Genomic DNA, 24,664 nt, shown 5'->3' on the forward strand with positions numbered 1-24,664 from the left:
TGAAATAAATTACATCTAAGGAAATGAGAAACCATGTAGTTTAGGAAACTTTTAATAATTTGACTTTAAATGCCTATTTATGTGATGACAGAAAATTAAATTCCTTTATCAGACTTGTATATACATGGTCAAAGCAATCATTTATTTTTTCTTTTAAAATACATGTAACTAAAATACATACTTGTGATTATCAGTGTGATGCATTTTTGTAACCAAAATAAAAAGCATTCCAAAATGTTTTCATAAAATTATAGGGAATTTATTTTTCACTTAGGTTCTATTAATAGCATAAAAACAAAATTAGAAGCAAAATTCTCTGACCTTTTACTGCAAAGCATAGAACCAGAACAACTGCTGAATTGCAATTATTTATTCAGGCCCTGTTTTAAGCCTGCAAGCAAACAAAATGTATTTGAATTTCTGCCAAAGGAGATGTTAAAAAATAGCCATAGTTTGTGATTTAAAAAGATGTGGCAGCCTATGTAAAGAGTAAGACTCATGAATTGGGGTAAAACAATTGTAAAATTGTCAGGTAAAAATAGATAGAGTGTATTTTAAAGGTGATCAATTATAATTGCACTAAGGATAGAAATTTCACCAAAACTTTAGATTCCATGGAGGTCAAGTATTTAAGTGTATCAAAATGTCCAATTCCTCTAATTATTCTATGGTTTAATGATTCAATGACAATAAAGCCAACTTTTTTAGTAAATGTAACTAGATATGGATCTGTGTATAATTTCATAAAGGTGAAAGAAAAAGCACATCTGGTTATTACTGAATTTGATTTGTCAGCAAGTGTATCTTACTTTTTTGTGTAAAAGTCATTCATGATTTAAACAATGATTATATATAATTTATGTTGACATTCTTTCCCCCTCACTAATCAATATAAGAAGCTCTTTGTATGGATGTTTCAAAGTCAATTTTTGAGTTCATGAGTTGAATTGGTTAACATATCATTGTCGTAAAAGCACAGGAAATAATACAGATTGAAATGTTGCATGTATCTATTTCAATAATAATTATATTCCTTTTATTTGTATTTGTGACCCTCTGGAGTGGTGGTGAAGTGGATTGGTATAGTAATGGGAATGGAAGATCTGCATTATTCAGAAAAGCTAACATTTTCAACCTTCCCATTCTTCCTCTTTCTCCATTCCTTCTGCTGTCTCTCCTGTGGAATGAATTAATCATCTCATACCTGGCACAATGCTGGGTAAGGGGATGAATAATGTATATAAGAGCTCGCTTAAGAAGCTTAGTGTAATCTGAAATGTGTCTGTAACTGCAGTGGATTATAAATAGGAATTATATGTTGACTGGTGATGCCTTTTCATGTGCTCTTTTCTCATCCACTCCAGAATGTAGTTGTCTCACATTGTGGATATAGACTATATGGTAAACTGCTACTTGTCTTTCAAGAATAGGTTTAAAAATGGAATTTGAGAGAGTTTATTCTTCACTTTATTGCCATAGCATCTTGTAATTTAGCGTCTAGAAAGCCTAGCAGAAAGGAAATTTTAATAAATGAATAAATGTTAAATATTATTACTGATTGAACTCAAGTATGTATGTCATTGAGACGTTTACAGTACGTAGCAGGTGCGGGATGAGTGTGTGTATGTGAATGTATGTTTGTGTGTATGACAATATGACACATTCAAAAGACAAATTAAAATGGAGAAATCAGGAATGACTTCATAAAATTAAGAGCATTTGGTCAGCCTTGAATGTGAGGAGTTATGTCAACAGATGGACAGATGGAAGAGGACATGCCAGGCAGTTGAAGCAGCATCAACCAAGTAAATATGAATAGAAAATAGTAGTTTCTATCTAGTGGAAAAGTCAATAATTTATGAAAACAAAATAGCAGAGTAGCGTGGAGGTGAAAAAGGCTGGCTCTAGAATTGAGAGACTGAGTGTGTATTTTCACTACAACCATCTCTTGTCCTGTGATTCTGGACAAGTGACTTTACCTCCCTATACCTCAGTATCTTTAAGTCATGTGAGAAAAAGAACCGTACCTACTTCCTAAGGTAGTGAAGAGAATTATATGATAATACACAAAGAGACACTTAGGATCTGGCACATTTTTTTTTTTTAACTATGTGTGTGGTTATTGTTTTTAAAGATTTTTGAGAGTGAAAACTGTAGTGGTAAGTTAGAACTAGATTTTGAAGGAACTAGAAAGACATGCTAGAACATGTCCTTCTTTTCTTTCTTTTCACTGTAAAGAAAGCTTTAGTAATTGTTGAAAACAGAGATTAATCTAAGCACTTGATTATTGTGCTTTGCATGTAAGATTTAGAAAAAGTTGACACATATGTCATTGCTTTACATGATATTTCAAAAGATTTTCTTCCCTATGCTAGGGATAATGTTTTCTAAATAACTAAATTCCAGCATTGCCTGAATGTTCCATTTTTTTTAAGCTAGAAATGTTTAATTAATTATTTATTTATTTATTATAATTTAAGTTCTAGGGTACATATACACAACGTGCAGGTTTGATACATCGGTATACAAGTGCCATGTTGGTTTGCTGCACCCATCGACTCATCATTTACATTAGGTATTTCTGCTAATGCTATCTCTCCCCTAGCCCCCCACACCCTGATAGGCCTCAGTGTGTGATGTTCCCTGCCCTGTGTCCAAGTGGTCTCATTGTTCAATTTCCACCTGTGAGTGAGAACATGCAGTGTTTGGTTTTCTGTCCATGAGATAGTTTTCTGGGAATGATGGTTTCCAACTTCATCTATGGCCCTGCAAAGGATATGAACTCATCCTTTTTATGGCTGCATAGTATATGTGCCACATTTTCTTAATCCAGTCTATCATTGATGGACATTTGGGTTGATTCCAGGTCTTTGCTATTGTGAATAGTGCTGCAATAAACATATGTGTGCATGTGTCTTTATAGTAGCATGATTTGTAATCCTTTAGGTAGACACCCAGTAATTGGATTGCTGGGTCAAATAGTAATTCTATTTCTAGACCCTTGAGGAATTGCCACACTGTCTTCCACAATGGTTGAACTAATTTAGACTCCCACCAACAGTGTAAAAGCGTTCTTATTTCTCCACATCCTCTCCAGCATCTGTTGTTTCCTAACTTTTTAATGATCACCATTCTAACTGGCACGAGATGGTATCTCATTGTGGTTTTGATTCGCATTTGTCTAATGACCAGTGATGATGAGCATTTTTTCATATGTTTGTTGGCCATACCAATGTCTTCTTTTGAGAAGTGACTGTTTATATCCTTTGCCCACTTTTTTATGGAGTTGTTTGCTTTTTTTCTTGTAAATTTCTTTGAGTTCTTTGTAGTTTCTGGATATTAGCCCTTTGCCAAATGGGTAGATTGTAAAAATTTCCTCCCATTCTGTAGGTTCCCTGTTCACTCTGATGCCAGTTTCTTTTGCCCTGCAGAATCTCTTTAGTTTAATTAGATCCCATTTGTCTACTTTTGCTTTTGTTGCCATTGCTTTTGATGTTTTAGTCATTAAGTTCTTGCCCATGCCTGTGTCCTGAATGGTATTGCCTAGGTTTTCTTCCAGAGTTTTTATGGTTTTAGGTCTAACATTTAAGTCTTTAATCCATCTTGAATTAATTTTTGTATAGGGTGTAAGGAAGGGATCCAGTTTCAACTTTCTACATATGGCTAGCCAGTTTTCCCAGCACCATTTATTAAACAGGGACTCCTTTCTCCATTTCTTGTTTTTGTCAGGTTTGTCAAAGATCAGATGGTTGTAGATGTGTGGTGTTATTTCTGAGGCCTCTGTTATGTTCCATTGGTCTATATCTCTGTCTCGCTACCAGTACCATGCTGTTTTGCTTACTGTAACCTTGTAGTAGAGTTTGAAGTCAGGTAGCATGATGCATCCAGCTTTGTTCTTTTGGCTTAGGATTGTCTTGGCAATGTGGGCTCTTTTTTGGTTCCATATGAACTTTAAAGTAATTTTTTTGTTTGTTCGTTTTTGTTTTTTCCAATTCTGTGAAGAAAGTCATTGATAGTTTGATGGGGATGGCATTGAATCTATAAATTACTTTGGGTAGTATGGCCATTTTCATGATATTGATTCTCCAATCCATGAGCATGGAATGTTCTTCCATTTGTTTATGCCCTCTTTTATTTCGTTGAGCAGTGGTTTGTAGTTCTCCTTGAAGAGGTCCTTCACATCTCTTGTAAGTTGGATTCCTAGGTATTTTATTCTCTTTGAAGCAATTGTGAATGGGAGGTCACTCATGATTTGGCTCTCTGTTTGTCTGTTACTGGTGTATAGGAATGCTTGTGATTTTTGCATGTTGATTTTGTATCCTGAGACTGCTGAAGTTGCTTATCAGCTTAAGGAGGTTTTGAGCTGAGACGATGGGATTTCTAAATATACAATCATGTCATGTGCCAACAGGGACAATTTGACTTCCTGTTTTCCTAATTGAATACCCTTTATTTTTTTCTCTTGCCTGATTGCCCTGGCCAGAACTTCCAACACTATATTGAATAGGAGTGGTGAGAGAGGACAACCTTGTCTGGTGCTGGTTTTCAAAGGGAATGCTTCCAGCTTTTGCCCACTTAGTATGATATTGGCTGTGGGTTTGTCATAAATAGCTCTCATTATTTTGAGATTCATTCTATCAATACCTAGTTTATTGAGAGTTTTTAGCATGAAGGCTGTTGAATTTGTCAAAGGCCTTTTCTGCATCTATTGTGATAATCATTTGGTTTTTGTCATGGGTTCTATTTACATAATGGATTACATTGATTGATTTGCATAATGTTGAACCAGCCTTGCATCCCAGGGATGAAACTGACTTGATTGAGGTGGATAAGCTTTTTGATGTGCTGCTGGATTTGCTTTACCAGTATTTTCTTGAGGATTTTAGCATCGATGTTTATCAGGGATATTGGTCTAAAATTCTCCGTTTTGTTGTGTCTCTGCCAGGCTTTCATATCAATATGATGCTGGCCTCATAAAATGAGTTATGGAGGATTCTCTCTTTTTCTATTGATTGGAATAGTTTCAGAAGGAACGGTACCAGCTCCTCTTTGTATCTTTGGTAGAATTCGGCTGTGAATCCATCTGGTCCAGGACTTTTTTTGGTTGGTACGCTATTAATTATTGCCTCAATTTAAAAGCCTGTTATTGGTCTATTGAGAGATTCAGCTTCTTCCTGGTTTACTCTTGGGAGGGTGTATGTGTCCAGGAATTTATCCATTTCTTCTAGATTTTCTAGATTATTTGCGTAGAGGTGTTTATAGTATTCTCTGATGGTAGTTTTATTTCTATGGGATCGATGGTGATATCCCCTTTATCATTTTTTATTGTGTCTATTTGATTCTTCTCTCTATTCTTCTTTATTAGTCTTGCTAGATGTCTATCAATTCTGTTGATCTTTTCAAAAAAGCCGCTCCTGGATTCATTGATTTTTTGAAGGGTTTTTTGTGTCTCTATCTCTTTCAGTTCTGCTCTGATCTTAGTTATTTCTTGCCTTCTGCTAGCTTTTGAATGTGTTTGCTCTTGCTTCTCTAGTTCTTTTAATTGTGATGTTAGGGTGTCAATCTTAGATCTTTCCAGCTTTCTCTTATAGGCATTTAGTGGTATAAATTTCCCTCTACACATTGCTTTATTTATATTTATTTATTTATTTTTAATTATACTTTAAGTTCTAGGGTACATGTGCACAACGTGCAGGTTTGTTACATATGTATACATGTGCCATGTTGGTATGCTGCACCCATTAAATCGTCATTTACATTAGGTATATCTCCTAATGCTATCCCTCCCCCCTCCCCTCACCCCACGAGAGGCCCTGGGTACATATTGCATTAAATGTGTCCCAGAGATTCTGGCACGTTTTGTCTTTGTTCTCATTGGTTTCAAAGAACATCTTTATTTCTGCCTTCATTTCGTTATTTACCCAGTAGTCATTCAGGAGCAGGTTGTTCAGTTTCCATGTAATTGTGCAGTTTTGAGTGAGTTTATTAATCCTGAGTTCTGTTTTGATTGCACTGTGGTCTGAGAGACAGTTTGTTGTGATTTCTGTTCTTTTACATTTGCTGAGGAGTGGTTTACTTCCAATTATGTGATCAATGTTAGAATAAATGTGAGGTGGTGCTGAGAAGAATGTATATTCTGTTTATTTGGGGTGGAGAGTTCTGTAGATGTCTATTAGGTCTGCTTGTTGCAGAGCTGAGTTCAGGTCCTGGATATCCTTGTTAGCCTTCTGTCTCGTTGATATGTCTAATATTGACAGTGGGATGTTAAAGTCTCCCATTATTATTGTGTGGGAATCTAAGTCTCTTTGTAGGTCTCTAAGGACTTGCTTTATGAATCTGGGTGCTCCTGTATTGGATGCATATATATTTAGGATAGTTAGCTCTTCTTCTTGAATTGATCCCTTTACCATTATGTAATGACCTTCTTTGTTTCTTTTGATCTTTGTTGGTTTAAAGTCTGTTTTATCAGAGACTAGGATTGCAACCCCTCCTTTTTTTTTTTTTTGCTTTCCATTTGCTTGGTAGATCTTCCTCCATCCCTTTATTTTGAGTCTGTGTGCGTCTTTATACATGAGATGGGTCTCCTGAATACAGCACACTGATGGGTCTTGACTCTATCCAATTTGCCAGTCTGTGTCTTTTAGTTGGGGCAGGTAGTCCATTTACGTTTAAGGTTAACATTGATATGTGTAAATATGATCCTGTCATTATGATGTTCACTGTTTATTTTGCCCATTAATTGATGCCGTTTCTTCATAGCATCAATGGTCTTTACAATTTGGCCTGTTTTTGCAGTGACTCGTACTGGTTGTTTCTTTCCATGTTTAGTGCTTCCTTCAGGAACTCTTGTAGGGCAGGCCTGGTGGTGACAAAATCTCTCAGCATTTGCTTGTCTGTAAAGGATTTTATCTCTCTTTCACTTATGAAGCTTAGTTTGGCTGGATATGAAATTCTGGGTATAAAATTCTTTTCTTTAAGAATGTTGAATATTGGCCCCCACTCTCTTCTGACTTGTAGAGTTTCTGCTGAGAGATCCACCGTTAGTCTGAAGGGCTTCCCTTTGTGGGTAACTCAACGTTTTTCTCTGGCTGCCTTTAACACTTGGTGAATCTGACAATTGTGTGTCTTGGTGTTGTTCTTCTCGAGGAGTATCTTTGTGGTGATCTCTGTATTTCCTGAATTTGAATGTTGGCCTGCCTTGCTAGGTTGGGGAAGTTCTCCTGGGTAATATCCTGAAGAGTGTTTTCCAACTTGGTTCCATGCTCCCCATCAGTTTCAGGTACACCAATCAAATGTAGATTTGGTCTTTTCACATAGTCCCATATTTCTTGGAGGCTTTGTTAGTTTCTTTTTATTCTTTTTTTTCTCTAACCTTATCTTCACATTTTATTTCATTAATTTGATCTTCAATCACTGACACCCTTTCTTCCACTTGATCAAATCAGCTACTGAAGCTTGTGCATGTGTCACGAAGTTCTCATGCCATGGTTTTCAGCTCCATCAAGTCTTTTAAGGTCTCCTCTACACTGTTTTTTCTAGTTAGCCATTTGTCTAATCTTTTTTCAAGATTTTTAGCTTCCTTGCATTGGGTTCGAACATCCCTCTTTAGCTCAGAGAAATTTGTTATTTCTCAGAGAAAAATGCTTCTGAAGCATACTTCCGTCAACTCGTCAAAGTCATTTTCCCTCCAGCTTTGTTACATTGCTGGCGAGAAGCAGCAATCCTTTGGAGGAGAAGAGACCCTCTGATTTTTAGAATTTTCAGCTTTTCTGCTATGGTGTCTCCCCATGTTTGTGGTTTTATCTACCTTTGGTTTTTGATGTTGGTGAGCTACAGATGGGGTTTTGGTGTAGATGACCTTTTTGTTGATTATGATGCTATTCCTTTCTGTTTGTTAGTTTTCCTTCTGTCAGTCAGGCCCCTCAGCTGCAGGTCTGTTGGAGTTTGCTGGAGTTCCACTCCAGACCCTGTTTGCGTGGGTATCACCAGCAGAGGCTGCAGAAAAGCAAATATTGCAGAACAATAAATATTGCTGCCTGATTCTTCTTCTGGAAGCTTTGTCCCAGAGGGGTAGCCGCCTATTTGAGGTAGCTGTCTGTTAGCCCCTACTGGGAGGTGTCTCCCTGTCAGGCTACACAGGGGTCAGGGAGACACTTGAGGAGTGGCTGTCCATTCTCATAGCTCAAACGCCGTGCTGAGAGAACCACTGCTCTCTTCAGAGCTGTCAAACAGGGACGTTTAAGTCTGTAGAAGTTGTCTGCTGCCTTTTGTTCAGCTATGCCCTGCCCACAGAGGTGGAGTCTAGAGGCAGTAGGCCTTGTTGAGCTGTGGTGGGCTCTGCCCAGTTCAAGCTTCCCGGCCACTTTGTTTATCTACTCAAGTCTCAGCAATGGCAGATGCCCTTCCCCGAGCCAGGCTGCCGCCTGGCAGATTGATCTCACGCTAGCCGTGAGCAAGGCTCTGTGGGCGTGGGACCCACCAAGCCAGGCACAGGAGAGAATCACCTCGTGTGCTGGTTGCTAAGAGCTTTGGAAAAGTGCAGTATTTGGGCACTTCCAGGTAGTCTGTCACAGCTTCCCACAGGTAGGAAAGTGAAATCCCCCAACTCCTTGCGTTTCCTGGGTGAGGCAACATCCTGTCCTGCTTCAACTCACCCTCCGTGGGCTGCACCCACTATCTACCCAGTCCCAATGACATGAACTCGGTACCTCAGTTGGAAATGAAGAAATCACCTGTCTTCTGCGTCGATCACATTGGGAGCTGTAGACCAGAGCTGCTCCTATTCGGCCATTTTGGAATGCCTTAAGCCAGAAATTTATTCTATTTTTCTTTTGAAAAAAAAAAAGTATTTTTTGAGACAGAGTCTGCTAGGTCTGCCAGGCTGCAGTGCAGTGGCATAATCTCAGCTCACTGCAACCTCTGCCTCTTGGGTTCAAGCGATTCTGATGCCTCAGCCTTCCAAGTAGCTGGGATTAGAGACATGTGCCACCACGCTTGGCTGATTTTTGTATTTTTAGTAGAAATGGGGTTTTAACATGTTGTTCAGACTGGTCTCGAACTCCTGACCTCAAGTGATCCACCCACTTTGGCCTCCCAAGGTGCTGGGATTACAGGTGTGAGCCACCACACTGGGCCTGAAAAATATCTTTTCTGATGTTAGTCTTATGGAGTATCTTTCAACAATAGTTATATTATATTGTAGTTAGATAGTGAAGATATTTTGAAAGCTAAAAATTGTATCTTACTGGGGAAAACAATAGCATGAATTTATTTAGGTAGCTATTGCTTTTATTCTATAATTAACAATGCAAAGAAACATGCTTTAATAAATATCATAAGGAGAAAGCAGAAAAAGCTGTGAGGAGACTGAGACATTTCCACTGTTCCACTGTTCTATTATTATTAGAGTAATAATAATCAGTTGAAAGTGAATTTGGGCTGTGTGCGGTGGCTCACGCCTGTAATCCCAACACTTTGGGAGGCTGATGCGGGTGGATCACTTGAGATCAGAAGTTCAAGACCAGCCTGGTCAATATGGTGAAACCCCTTCTCTACTGAAAACACAAAAATTAGCTAGGCATGGTGGCATGTACCTGTAGTCCTGGCTACTCAGGAGGCTGAGGCAGGAGAATCACTTGAACCTGGGATGTGGAGGTTGCAGTGAGCCAAGATCGTGCCACTGCAGTCCCGCCTGGGCGTCACAGTGAGACTCTGTCTCAGAAAAAAAAAAAAAAAAGAAAATGAATTTGGCAAATTCTGCAATGCTTCTAATTGAAGTAAGAGTAGAGAGTTAAAGGCAGTGCTTTGTCAACACAGCAGATAAATCAATTATATTTTGAAGAAAGTAGTTACTACAAAGTTAAGTCAAATTTGTTCTGGGCAGGCCAGGTTGAAAGTGATAGTAGATTGGGCTCAGTTCCTCATGTTTGTTTTACTCAGTTCATTATATACACTTCCTCGTATTCCAGGTAAATATAGACAACATAGTCTGTATCAAATTGCCAGAAATTAACTTGGTGAAAATTATTCTATGCATTGATCTGTTTCTGAGAAATTAGATGATCACTAAAGAATTATTTAAAATATATCTGAACTAATCTTTTAATTAATTGGAAACTTAATAATCATGACTGATAATAATGATCAATGATTGAACCTTTATTATTTAACAGCTAATATAATAGGCCCATAAATAGGTTATATCATTTATAGTCACAATAACCATATACATTATATATTTTATATGGCACTACTACCCATATTTTATAGCCATCAAGGTTCGGATGATTCTAACATGCCCAAGGTCTTACTAACAGTGAGATATCCAAACAGGAACAATCTCAAGTTTATATTCAAAGCCCATGTTTTTTTGCTTAATATTTCCCTGTCTCTCCTAAATCTATTTTCAGCAATATGATTGTGAAGTTTCTGTCATATTTTCTACCTGACCGTGAACCTTTAGCATCTGCACTTATCTTCTTTTTAGAACCTCTAATGTTGTTTTCTGTTAATCATTGCTAAAAATCTATTTTTTCTTTTGTTCTGGGAATTTAGAAACCTTAAGTATTGTATTTGAAATATTTGTTTATAAAATTCTTACTGAAGCTTTATTTTCTGGCAAATATAACTGGGCTTTTCTTCTTTTGTATTTTTAGTTTTTTAAAATTCTTTGACCTAGCTTGAACAGTAGTGGCAAACTGATGTCTGAGAACACATTGTAAGACCAAGTGCTTGTAAATAATAGAGGATAATATTGAGTTGAATGCGTGCCAGAACCTTCTACTCCTCACTAAAAGTCTGTTTTGAGCAGAATATGTGGAGATAAAGAGATTCCATCTTTTTGAAAACTGCAGTTTCTGGAAGCAATTTATGTATTCTTAATGACTTTGCAACCTATATCTCAAAAGAGCCTGTTGCCAGTAACCTTATATTGTTGAACTGTATTGTATACAGTGCCTTTGTGTTTTATAAACAATATTTAAAAATAAAAACATCATAAGCTTCTTCAGAAAGTTTATACTTTACATTTGGGTTCAGCTCAGTACAACGCAATAGAGAACATACAGAGAATGCCAAGTTAGAGTTATAGTTAATATATCTTGGGAGATGGGTGAAATTTTGGAAGTACCTTAGAGAAGAAATAGCTATAGTCCTCATTTAGTCATCCTCAGGGCAATATGTAGAGTGGGCTAAGAAGTTACTTGGTGATATACAACATGCTCTGCATGCTAAGCTATTAGCTGATTCATTTATTGAAACAACTGCCAATTTGAAGAAAATAATAGAATAGATTTAGGGAAAAAACTAATATGTTATTTGGTTTAATTTTCAGGTTCTTTTCTTCTGTGTATGTGCCTGTGTAAATTAAAGCTGTAGTCATATAGCCTGTATTTAAGGATTCTTCTGGGAAAAAATTATCAATATTTATTGTGCGTGTAGTTTACATACGTCACTTAATTTCATTTAATTTTCACAATCTTCATGTGAAATTAGCAGGGTGGGCCTTAATTTACAGATAATGAAACTAAAGCTTAAAGAGATGTATTAGTTTTTTTAAGGTCACGTATTAATTACTGGTGGAGCTGGGATTCAGTGTTTGATGTTAGGTGCATCTGGCATTAAAACCGATGCTTTACCCTCTCTGCAACTGGCCTCTAGGGCTGATATGACCTGCTTACTGTGGATACCAGAATATCAGCTAGCATTGTCCTGTAGAATCTCTTTGCTTCAGATCCTTATAGTGATACCAAAAGGTTTTGTTTATTCAGGAAAGTAGTTAAGAAATCTGGATCCCACACTAGAAACGAACAGTGTACAATTTACTTAATAACTAATAACTCAAATATAGGTATATATACATACACATATACCACCTGTATATAGTTGTACAAATAATATTAATTTTTAATTCTATGTTTCAGTTTAATATGCTTTCACTAAGGAAGTCATTAGATAGTAAAGTTATTTGTTAAGAGCTTAGGTTTGGGAATCAGTATGAGTTCTGGACTTAGCTCTGCTGTTTACTCTCTCTTACTTGAAATTTCAAGCTCTATCCTTCTCCTGGAAATGTGAAAATAATAAAATCTTATTTATAGCTTTGCCTTTATGAGATAGTGAGATGAAATATATAAAACCTACATATAGCACACTACTTGGTACATTGTTACTCAACATGTAATTATTATCACCACTATTATTTTTATGTTTATAATTAGCAATTTTAACCAACAGTCACATGAGCGAATATTTATTTTTCCCATCCAGTAGGAAGATGATTCATTCATTATTTTAATTCTTAAAAATTCACTCATCAATTGGTTTCCCATACTTTTTCCACATGTAATAGCAGCTACAATAAATATCACTAATATTTATTAAGACATTTGCTAAACACATTGCATACAATATCTCATAAAATTATTCCAATTATCCTAGAATACAAGTACTGTTATTATTATTATAATTTTCAAGATTAGAAAAACGGGTTCAGAGAGGCAAAGCACCATCCCAAAGTTAAACAGCATAGGTGCTAGAGCTGGGATGCAGCCCCATGGTTGTCTGACACCAGAGTACTTACTCCAGGGAGTTGTGCAGAGTGCCTCTGGTGTTCATCCCTGAAGAAAAATTCATTTCTTTCCTCACTTGCTTTTGTTTTTATTGTGTCAAATCTGGTCCCCTTGACCACAAAATCACAGACTTGATGCTCTTGTACCCAAAAGTTGACACTTTAATTCGAATATTCATTACTTATATTACCAGTACTAAACTCTCTTTTGTTTCTTCTTTTGCCTACACAGTACTACTTGATAGAGAGACGGGATTAAGAGCCTGAATCCTCAAGCCTGATTTCTTATGTTCAATTTCCAGCAGCTTCACCTTTATGTGATCCTACTATCTTGTATCCCTCTGTGACTCAGTTTCCACCTCTAGAAAACAGGAAGGGGGATAACAGTCTCTTCCTCTAGGAGTTGTGAGGATTAAAGACAACTTGTAAATAGTGTTTAGAGAGATAACTTGACATATAATCCTATAGAGACATTATTACCACATGGCTTAACTAAAGGGGATTTGCTCTTTTTTTTTCTGCTTTTGTTTAACGTATATGTGATAAAACACAGCCACAGCCACCATTACAGGAGAATACTCTTTTGTTCTCTCTCCTCTCTCTTTCTCTCTCTGGCTCTGATTCTCTCTATCCTTCTATCCATCTTTCCTCCTTCCCTTTCTTCTGTCCCCCAGCCTCCCCCAAACACATCTATATTGGGTAAGGTTTAGATAAAGCCTCCATGTGCAGAAGTTATTGATTGTGTGATACTTTCTGTGTCACGGCATTCAGACATTCCCTATTGGCCTGTAGTTATATTGTTTTTAACCATATTGTGCCCCCTTTGTGTGAGTGACACATCCACCATCTCCAGCTAGGAGAAACAATGGAAAATAACTGAGTTAGAGATATCCTGAAAGTTTAATTAAGGACTTGTCAAATAACAACTCACTTTGTCATTTTCACTTTAAAACCTTCCACATATCTGTTCTTTGAATGAATGTTTAATTCAGTTAAAAGGATGAACTTAGTTCAGTTTAAAGGCAGAGTCAGGAAAGGAAAATGTCAAAAATAAAGAGGTTAGACTATGTTGCTTCTACCATTTTAAATGGGCATACTGATACTGGAATAAATTACACTAAACAGTAATATATACCCTTTTAAATCTGTGAATATTGCAATGCAATGCACAGAATAAATCTTTTTTTCTTTATACATATTTTTTTTTTTATCTAAGGATTCAAAAGTTCCAGCTATTTCCAGTAGCAGCATCTGTTGCTTTGCCAGTTTCCACAGAGATGAGCTCGTGTTGATTTTCACCACATTTGTTCAAGTCTGGAATCTGGTTAAAACATGCAAACAGTTGTGTTGCTGGCTAAGAGGTGCAATTGCATAGTACCCTTTGAATAATAGTAGTCACTTGCATTTATTTTAATTCAAACGGCATTTCCAGTTATGAATCTAAGCATGGATTATTTTAAAATAACTTTAATTAGAATAAGAAATATAAAGCATTCTAATTCTAGAAGGAAGAATGATATGATACATGCATGTTCTTAGAAACCATAATGATATCTACTTTAAATCTTCTCAGTTGAAATTTGCATTTTATTTTTTCATCACCATTTTGGGATAACTTTTGCAAAAAGAAGTACTCTCTCAATTATGTCTTATCTTAGTTCATTGTCTAAGATGCAGATTGGCAAACATAGACATTTTTCTGTTATCCAATTTATAAATCTCTCATATCCTTATCCATATATTGATTGCAAATTCATAAAACCTGAGATGAAACCAGATTTTAAAACTATGATTGTGAATTGGAAATGTCTGCTATTTGGGTACCTACATCTAATGAAAGTAGGACAGGAACAGTAGAAAAACAAACAAAGGTTAAGGTGCTGGCAAATGTTCTTGGCAAGTTTAACATAGTATTAACATTGATTTTAGCCATTCTGCTTGCTGCAAGCCTTTTAATACACCCCATATGTCCATACTTAGTCTCCTCTGCTATTAGGGATAGTTAGGTGGAAAATGTTGTGAAACCCTAAAAACTGGAAATACGAGTAATATAACTTTTTTCTATATTTTTAAATATTTTGAATGTTTAATTGTCTGACAATTTTAAAAGCAAATTACTGGCCGGGCATAATGGCTTATACTTGTAATTCCAGCACTTTGGGAAGCTGAGGTGGGAGGATCACTTGAGGCCAGGAATTTGAGAGCAGCCTGGGATTTGGGAGGCTGAGCTGAGAGGATCACTTGATGCCAGGAATTTGAGAGCAGCCTTTTGTGAGACCCCATCACTACAAAAAATTAAAAATTAGCCAGACTTGGTGGCTCGTGCCTGTAATACCAGCTACTTGGGAGCAACAGGCAAGAAGATTGCTTGAGCCCAGGGATTTGAGGCTACAGTGAGCTGTGATCCCACCACTGCACTGCAGCCTGGGTGGCAGGACAAGATCCCATCAGAAAAAAAAAAAAAAAAAAAGTTATATCATAGACAGTGACTTTTAAACTTAATTCTTAATTTTCTATATTACTAATATGGGATAAATTACAAAGATGTAAAAATTTCTCACACATATTAAGTCACTTTACTAATTTTCAGGAAGAACAGGAAATGCAAGTGACTAGTATAGAACAATAAAAACACTAGTCATTAATGGGCATTGCCTACACAGCAAGCAAGGTTCTATGTCTTTTACTTTCAAACTCTCAGTAGGTTTCTAAGAGAGGATATGTGGTTATGTCTAATTTATAAACGAGAAAACAGGGCAAGAGAGCTTTAGGTAATTTTCACAAGCTATTTCATAGTGACATTGACAGCCAAATTCATAAACTTTTGAATTATGTTTCAGATGTTGCCTCATTTATGTGAGTTTGCTGGGAAAATAAGTAAAGTTAATTTGATATAGTAAAATAGATTCTCCACCTTCCTTTTCAGTCGAAATAATGCATTAGCATTTCAGTAACAATGATTACAAGTATTTTAATGCCAACAAACATTTGAACACACGTTTCCACTGTAGATGTCATAGCACTTTAAGTAACTTAATAATTGATGGCCTGTTTTCCCAATGTTAACATTTTATAAGATTTTATTTTCCCAATTATCATGGTAAAAGCAGGGGCAAAATTTTTGATTTCTTATTTCATGTTATTTTCCCAATGTAAAAAAAAAAAGACCACCAAAATGAAATGGGCTAAGATGGTGATATCATCAAATTTTATTTCAAAATTTACTTTGTGATTGTTAGAAATAATTGAACAGATTTCATAACCTGAATTTACTTTAACTTGATGTTAATATGTATTTACATTAATCAAAGGACAAACTTACAAACTTTCCTTACATTTTAAGACACTGAATATTAAGTATGTGACCTAACTTAGGATAATTCTGCCTGACATCAATTTTCAATGATTGAAATTTTTAAAATTAAAAAAATGGCTGGGTTCAAGATGAGCCTGAGTAACATGGCAAAACCCTGTCTCTACAAAAAATTACAGCTACTTGGGAGGCCGAGGTGGGAGGATCATCTGATCCCAGGGAGGTCGAGACTGCAATGAACTGAGATCGTGCCTTTGCACTGCAGCCTGGGCAACAGAGACCTCATCTCGAAAAACATAAAAATAAAAAAGATTGTAAGGCAGTATTATCACTTAGTAAAAATATACTTATGGTCTTTTTTCTCAAATTTAAATTAATGTCTTGGATGGGAAAGACTTAAAATGACAGTGGTTGCTTTTAGGTAGAAAATACAAGGCACTTCCACGTTATTTGTTTTATTATTTCTTAACAATAACATCAGATATTTATTCTTTATTCTAGATACTTTTCTTTATCTTTAAATTTCTCAAAATAAAACCAAGTTGATATATCAGGAAATACATTTATTTTTCCTGATTAAGTGATAATCTATGATTTTTCTTATGAAATACTTAGAGGCCAGAAAGTTATTAGAAAATACGGAATGCTGCTATGTGTGTGTTTACACTTAATATTTTAAAACTCATTTTATTGTCTTATATATAAATATTTCTGGGGCTATTCCTCATGTAAAATTGATTATAAACACGGATATTTGATCATGGTCAGATTTGCACCATTACAGAGTTTAAGTGATAACTGTATTCCTAACTAAAATATTAGAGACATTACAGCAAAGTAAAATAACAACGACAATTAAACACACACACACACACACACATATGAATAGGATGATACATTTTTTCTCTACAGCTTATTAGATCTGTGCTCAAGAAAGGTCAAGAGACTTAACCTCTCTGAGCACTAAATTCCTCGTTTTTAAAATAGATACAAGAATATCTTCTTAACAGGACCATACTGAGGATTAGAATGGAAAAAAAAAAAAAGAGGGAAGAAGAGAGAGAGCACCTAACACAGTGCTAGTCACATAATAGATACTAATTTTCTGCATGAGTTTATTTTTAAATTGTCATAAAAAATGGTATATAGTGGTAACTAATTCTTTGGTAATATCTAACAATTTTCATAAGGCAAGATTTTGGAAGGATTCAAATGTGGCTCCTTAATTACGCATTATATCCTAATTATCTATATGTATTGTATGTGTGATTGCTAGTCAGTTAGAAAAAAGACAGATATCCCTTCCTCCAAACTATGCCAGGCTCAAAAACAATAGAAATTACTTATAATGGATGGGGAAGAATTGAAATGAATGAAGAAAAACTATCATCACTTATTTAAATTATACTTAATTATTGAAGGGATGATTTTTAAAATTCATCATTATCTTACATTTTAATAGCCTTTAATAGAAGTCTGATAGACTTTTATTTAATATCCTTTAATAGAAGTCTAATAGACTTCTATTCACCAATTTCTCTACTTTAATAGAGTAGAGAAATTGGTGAATTTTACTACTTACAGAAAATCATGTCTTTTGACTAACATGAGACAGAAACTTGATACATGTTTTTAATTTATTCCTATACTTCCAGTCTTCACAAAATGAATATTCACAAGTTGACTGATTTGATTGTAACACAATCGAAATAAATGATTTATGAAGAGAACAAAATTGAGTAAATTAGAATACCATGAGGCAAATGATATTCAAGGAACATAATTGATAAACTGAAAAAATTTACATCTGATAGCCAGCATCCAGGTCCAGATATTCCTAGAGCAAGAGTGCAACTTGACACATCACATGGCCCAGATCACTGATTTTAGCATATGGATTTCTGAAACTTGAGCAAAAGTTTATTCTGGCCATACAGATGCAAAAGAATATAACCACCACAATGACTTTTCTTTTTCTAGCATGTAAATATTACTACCTTTTATTTGGTTTAGCAAATACTTGGGAGAGTTACCTTTTGTCCTCCTACCCTCCCACTGTCCCCCCACCCCCATAGCAAGCCTTTGCTAGGTAAAGAGAAAAAGGTAAGCTCTCATTAATGGAGTCACCTATTGTAGATATTATATGACAAATTTTACATTTCTGTATGTGTTATTTCATGGTCACAGCAACATTGTGAGACAGGTATTGTTGACAGTGCTTTACTCTGCAGAAGAATAAAGTGATACTCAGTTAAATATATTTTCTAAGTTTACACAGTATTAAAGTTTAGATTCAATGTCAGATTTGTTTTATTTATGACACTGTTTCTTAAATGATGAAAAATTGTTACATAATTTTTCCACTTATCTCCTTATAGGGACATGTATGTTCTGAAATTATTCTATGCTACTTCTGCTTTTGATTTGTGGTTAGTATTTATGTAATGACGCATCGTCCTTCTATGTATCAAAGCTATTAACTTAGAGTACAACTTTTAATCTGTTCTATTATTCAGGCTTCAGATAAACAGTCCAAAACCTAGATAGGAAAGTGAAGTGAATTATTTAGGCCAAACCGGCTTTACATGTGCTTCCACTATGCATAATTTATCAAGAATTTTCTCTTTTCTTGTAGGGATGACTTGTCAAGCTCGAACATCATATACTGAAGATGAAGTTCTTTGGGGTCACCGTTTTTTTCCTGTAATTTCCTTAGAAGAGGGATTCTTTAAAGTTGATTACTCCCAGTTCCATGCAACATTTGAAGTCCCCACCCCACCTTACAGTGTGAAAGAGCAGGAGGAAATGCTTCTCATGTCGTCCCCTTTAATAGCACCAGCCATAACTAACAGCAAAGAAAGACATAATTCTGTGGAATGCTTAGATGGACTAGATGATATTACTACAAAACTACCATCTAAGCTGCAGAAAATTACTGGAAGAGAAGACTTTCCCAAAAAACTCTTGAGGATGAGTTCCACAACTTCAGAAAAAGCCTACAGCTTGGGAGACTTGCCCATGAAACTTCAACGAATAAGTTCAGTTCCGGGCAACTCAGAAGAAAAACTGGTATCTAAAACCACCAAGATGTTATCTGATCCCATGAGCCAGTCTGTGGCTGATTTGCCACCAAAGCTTCAAAAGATGGCTGGAGGAGCAGCTAGGATGGAAGGGAACCTTCCAGCCAAATTAAGAAAAATGAACTCTGATCGCTTCACATAACAAAGCACTCCCTTAGGCATTATTTAATGTTTGATTTAGTAATAGTCCAATATTTGGCGATGAGGTAATTCTCCCTAAGGAATCTGAAAGTATATTTTCCTCCCAGTTCTACAAGCATATTTGAGAACCCTTCCTTTCCCAAGTATTGCTAATGTGCAGAAAGCAACAGTTACGGAGGGAGGACATCATAAGGAAGTTATTAACGGGCATGTATTATCACATCAAGCATGCAATAATGTGCAAATTTTGCATTTAGTTTTATGGCATGATTTATATATGGCATATTTATATTGTATATTCTGGAAAAAAAATATATATATATATATTTAAAGGGGAAATACTCTTCCCCGACATTTCTAACATATGTATTAAGCCAAACATGAGTGAATAGTTTTCAGGGCGATAAAACTAAATATATGTCTGTGTGTGTGTGTATGTATACACACATATACATATATATATACATACATACACATACATACATACATACATATATATCTGATAAAATTGTGATGTTTTGTTCAAAGTTGTAGTTCTTGTGCATGTTTACTTTATTAGAGTAGGAAGGCTACTGGCATTAATTATTAATACCAAATATTTTAGCCTTAAATTTTTGTCATTTTAAAATCTGATTTAATGTTTTCTGCTGTTTAAGGTCCTGGGAGGCTTTCATTTGTATTTTATATGAGAGAATCACACAAATTTGTGCTATCTATGGCCCTGCAAAAATATAACCATTACATGTTTAAATTGTAAACTTTAGAGCATACCAGTACTCAGTATAGCACCGAACATTTCTTATGATTTTTAAAAGTTGCTAGTACTGGGGAGACATAATTATTGATTAATTTGAGAATTATTCCTTTCCTAGACTAATTAAAATCTGGAAATCTATTTTGTATATGATCTAATACAAAGATGAGCTCTGAACAAACACTGAATCATGTTATTAGACAGTAGCCAAGTTATATTGAATATATCAGAATCTGTGTGAAGTTATACAATTAATGTTCCCTGTTTCAAACCGAGTAAATCGGAAACATTTTCATTCCTTTTCCGGAAATTTTGTCCATTTTAAAGACCAATCATTTTAAGAAGACATGACAATGCAATGAAACAGATGATAAATATTTATGCTTAAAATATGTATGTCTAATTGAGTCTCTTTTTAATTCTGTTTTCTTGTTTATGGCATTTGTTGTAACAGGATAGAGTTTTTCCTCACCTAGGGAACCTATCCCATGCCTGTCACTTATAGTTCAGGAGGAAGTTTTTGCACAGACCAGAGAGAAATTAAAATTAGATAAATTGAAGATATCTTACACACAGTTTTTTGGTGAACACTGATTTTATTGGTGTCTTGGATCCCTGGTCTACCCAAATAATGTTAACAGTACTGTTTTTTCTAATCCTGAAGTCTGATATTTATGACTTGTTAGCAGGAATCAAAACTAGTGATCAGTAGAACACTTTCAAAATAAAAATTTGGAATGCAGAGACTTTTATGAAAATTGAAAAGTGCTCCTTAACAGAATATCATGGGTTTTCCTATAAAACTTAAGTATTATAATTTAAGTCTGCCCCAAATTTTAAAAAGTTCTCATTAATATGTAAGTCATTAATTGCTAGTTTGGGCTCTCATTATTTCCTATTTTTTAACAATTTTGTGATAATTTTATTATTGGCAAATTAATACATCACTTAAATCATTGACTATAATAAAACCTTCTGGCTACCTCTGTATCAACCAAATTCTGTAGGTGCAAACATATACCAGGGAATTCTTACTGGCAAAATGATCAATCTTGAGTGTGCATCCACTGTGAATGGAGCGAACTGCCCTATACCCATTGATAACCAAGCTTTCTTATTTTGTGGATGTAGGAAACAAAATAGTGACAGAGAGAGAAAGGGGTACACAGGGCATGGTATATTGATCAGCAGTGGGAAAAAAGTGCATAGATCATTTAGTCCAAGAACTTAAAACTAAATAGAGCCATAATTTACTTTGGAGAGTCATTTTAATTTGTCTTTGGTACCAAGGAGAAGACAGAGCCAAAAACAAACTCTCCAAGTGTATTCACACATTCAACAAAATTTTTGCATGCCTTCTATGTCGTAGGCATTTTTAGTTCCTGGGGATTTGGACGTGGCTAAGTCAGAGGAGGCCGTTGCTCACCATGAACACTGTATACCAGAAGGAGAGTGGGGAGGAGACAAAAAACAAATGAGACCACTTCAGACAGTCAGAGTATCAGTTCAGAGAAGAAAACAGGCCTGACACAGTGGTTCACGCCTGTAATCCCAGTACTTTGGGAGGCCGAGGTTGGGGCATCACCTGAGGTCAGGAGTTCAAGACCAGCCTGGACAACATGGTGAAATCCCGTCTGTACTAAAAATGCAAACATTAACTGGGCATGGTGGCAGGCACCTGTAATCCCAGCTACTGGGGAAGCTGAGGCAGGAGAATTGCTTGAACCTGGGAGGCAGAGGTTGCAGTGAGCCGAGATTCTGCCACTGTACTCCAGCCTGGGTGACAGAGCAAGACTCCATCTCAACATCTTAAAAAAAAAAAAAGAATAAAAACAGGATAACATAATGCAAAGTAACTGTGTGGAGTAAAAATTGATTATTTTCGAAAATGTGACTGGCTTAGGACGGGGATAATATGTGAACAGAAATCTATCTGATGAGAAAGAACTACTGTTGTTGAAATTACCTTATCTGAGTGAATGGTTTTTTTTTTTTTTTTTTTTTTTTTATCTTTTCCACACATGTGTGGGAAAGGTATGATTTCTGCATGTAATTGCAGTTTAACCCTTATTTCTAGGTTGATCATAGGTCCCAGTTTACCCAGGAAGATTCCAGTTTATACCTGTTGTACCTGTGTAATTATTGGTAGCACTCCCTTTCACTCTTACAATGTCTTGGTTTGGATGATATGTGGTGAAGTTTTTGTTGAAACTAAATTATGAAGTCTGATATATTTGGATAAAAATAAAGAATTGCTTTTCTTCTCCTTTTGCTGATTTTTTGATACATCATTCTAAGCAAAATCATCTCAGCTTCATATATTTCAGCCTGAAGTAGTTCTTACCAAAGTTATTTCATGTAACACTTGTTCAATATGTTCGTGACATGCCTTTCAGTAATGAAAAGTTATGCATTTTATTGAATGAATAAAAACCTAACCTCTGCTATTTCCATTTCTGGAAGTTATAAGAGCTCACATTAAAGAAAGTAAAAGTCAATTTAAGCCAAGATCATTTTCAAACCACCAATGTCATGACTATTGGAAAGGGAAACCTAATGTGATCATTGAACTGAATAACTCTACAAAACAAGTGGAAACTAGACCTTTTTTGTAGCATTTTCATGATATAGGTCCTGTTATAGTAAGATATTTCATTCTATTTATCAAAATGGTGTAAATAAAAGAAACAATTATTTTGATAATGCTTATCTTCATTTTAAATGTTTATTCTTTTCAGAAATAGGTAAATACACTTTTGTAAATATATACAAAATGAAAAATAAGGATATTTTACCATTAATTATTTCTGAAAGATTCTTCTTATGCTATTTTAAATTTATCTATATATGGCTAAAAATATTATGAAAAGAGCCTTTTAGTCCGGACAAAATGGCTCATAGTGCAGTATTTCTACTGGAGGAAGACTGGGGTCATGGGAAAGCTGGCTTACATGCTATTAGTTCTTACATTCTTCAGAATTTATGTTTGAATTACATTGTACATATTTAAATTAGCATCAACCTAATTCCATTTTCTGGCATGCAATCTATAATTATTTCAGTGTAAAAGGTCATTTAGTTTCAAAAATATAAACTCATGTATTCAATACTGCAAGTTCAATTTTATAAAAAATGGCATTAAACTTTTGAAACATGATTGGGTTTAATTTTTAGTGTTCTCATCCTTTTTGCACTCTTGACCACTTAATTATTCACATTTCTTGACTCCATTTGTTTATCATAAGACTCTTAATTCCTGAAAGACAATCATTAAATCCATCACAAGTCATTCCTTGATAATTCCTTTTATTTCGGCTGCTTATTGGTAAGATGCTTCAGCAGTACCAAACGTCAGCTTAATAATGCAGATACTCAGGACCTACGTTTCTTGGAGGAAGCTTCATGGTTATCCTACCCCTTGTTGAACCAGTGTTTTAAAAGCTACAGTAAGTAAAGCAGTAAGTAAAATGCATAATTTTTCTAATTTTGTTTAAATATCTAATCATCTTTTAATAAAGCATTCAGTTGCTTCACCTGTGTTTCATAGAAAAATGTGTTCTTAATCTTGGATTAGATGAGTTTTGTGATGTGTAATGTACCCAACTCCCAGGCACCTCAGAGAATTAATTTAGAAAAGCTAAGTTGCTGCAGCTTCTGACCTGGTAGCGTTCCATGCAGATGGTCTTTTATCATTTAGTAGAATTGCTAGGGTTGTTCCTCAAAATACATTTTGTTCTTGGGTTTATAATTTTCTTCTGGACTTTTTTGTTGCTTAAAAGTCTGTTATATGTCTGAATGCTGTGTTTTCAGAGAGGAGGATGTTTGCATATTCTCTTTGACTTAGATATTCTTCAGTTTCACTGTGATTTCTCTGGGATTTTTTAATCCACTTGTAAAGATTTTTTGAAATGGTAGCTCTTTCAGACTATCTGGGCTTTTTCTGACCAATGGATGCTATAGAGAACAAATACAGTAGGACCTACTATATCCTCCTTGTTTACTAAGAATCAAATCCATACTTCTATTTATCCTTTCCCAGTTCTGAATGTATCAATCACATACATGGTGACTTGTACACATTATTTAAATATTAGAAACAACTCTGCATGGTAAAGATCATCCCTATTTTACACTTGAAGAAACTTGTTCTCAGAGAGGCTGTTTAGCGGGCTTTTTAATTAAATCCACAATCATGAGGTATAGTCTCTGCTCCCTGGGAGGATAAAGAATAAAGAGAATCCCTTTTTTAAACAACTGCATATCCCAGAAAATTTGGATGCATGAACATAAATATTCAATGACTGTGTGCAATGGCTTCTAACCTAACAGAATGCCTTTTACAGCGGAGTTTGCTTTTTTCCTAGCTGTCATTTGGAGAAGTGGTGGATGGAAAATGATAGCAGTGTAAGGAGTAGTTGTGGTCAGAATTGTGTGTTGGTTAGAGGGGAGAAAAAAGTAGCTAGAAAGCAAGGACAAATAAAAATGAAGAAAATGTGGAGGAAAGTAGACACTTGAAGTGTTGCACAAAGACCTACCTACCTAAGTTGCAAAGAGGCAAAATGAAAAAGACAAGCTAAAAAATCAAGAGTTCACTGGATACTTGAAAAAATACTTCAAATAAGCAGAAAGTTTCTTCAAACCCAGGTCCTTCAGACCCAGAGGTTTTTTTAAAAAATGAAACAGTAACATTTTGCTGTATTTACCTCCTACTTATTAAATAAATAAAGTGTCATAGAAATCTAAAACAGACCGGACATAGTGTCCCACCTATCGTATCAGCACTTTGGGAGGCCAAGGCAGGAGGATTGCTT

General features: G+C 35.4%; 1 protein-coding gene across 2 annotated transcripts in view; it reads left to right on the plus strand.

The window, feature by feature from the left end:
* The window catches only part of KCNJ3 (potassium inwardly rectifying channel subfamily J member 3), a 163,026-nt gene extending 140,909 nt beyond the window's left edge, over positions 1–22,117 (plus strand). Inside the window, exon 3 of one of the 2 annotated variants that reach the window (XM_023217533.2) lies at positions 18,514–22,117. In XM_023217533.2, coding sequence (XP_023073301.1) covers positions 18,514–19,100 — 587 coding nt within the window. In that variant the 3' untranslated portion in view covers positions 19,101–22,117. The remainder of the gene's footprint in view (positions 1–18,513) is intronic. The other variant, XM_023217534.1, reaches the window with a different exon arrangement.
* Positions 22,118–24,664: the final 2,547 nt, after the last annotated feature.

Source organism: Piliocolobus tephrosceles, chromosome 11, assembly GCF_002776525.5.
Source record: "Piliocolobus tephrosceles isolate RC106 chromosome 11, ASM277652v3, whole genome shotgun sequence".
Taxonomy (NCBI): domain Eukaryota; kingdom Metazoa; phylum Chordata; class Mammalia; order Primates; family Cercopithecidae; genus Piliocolobus; species Piliocolobus tephrosceles.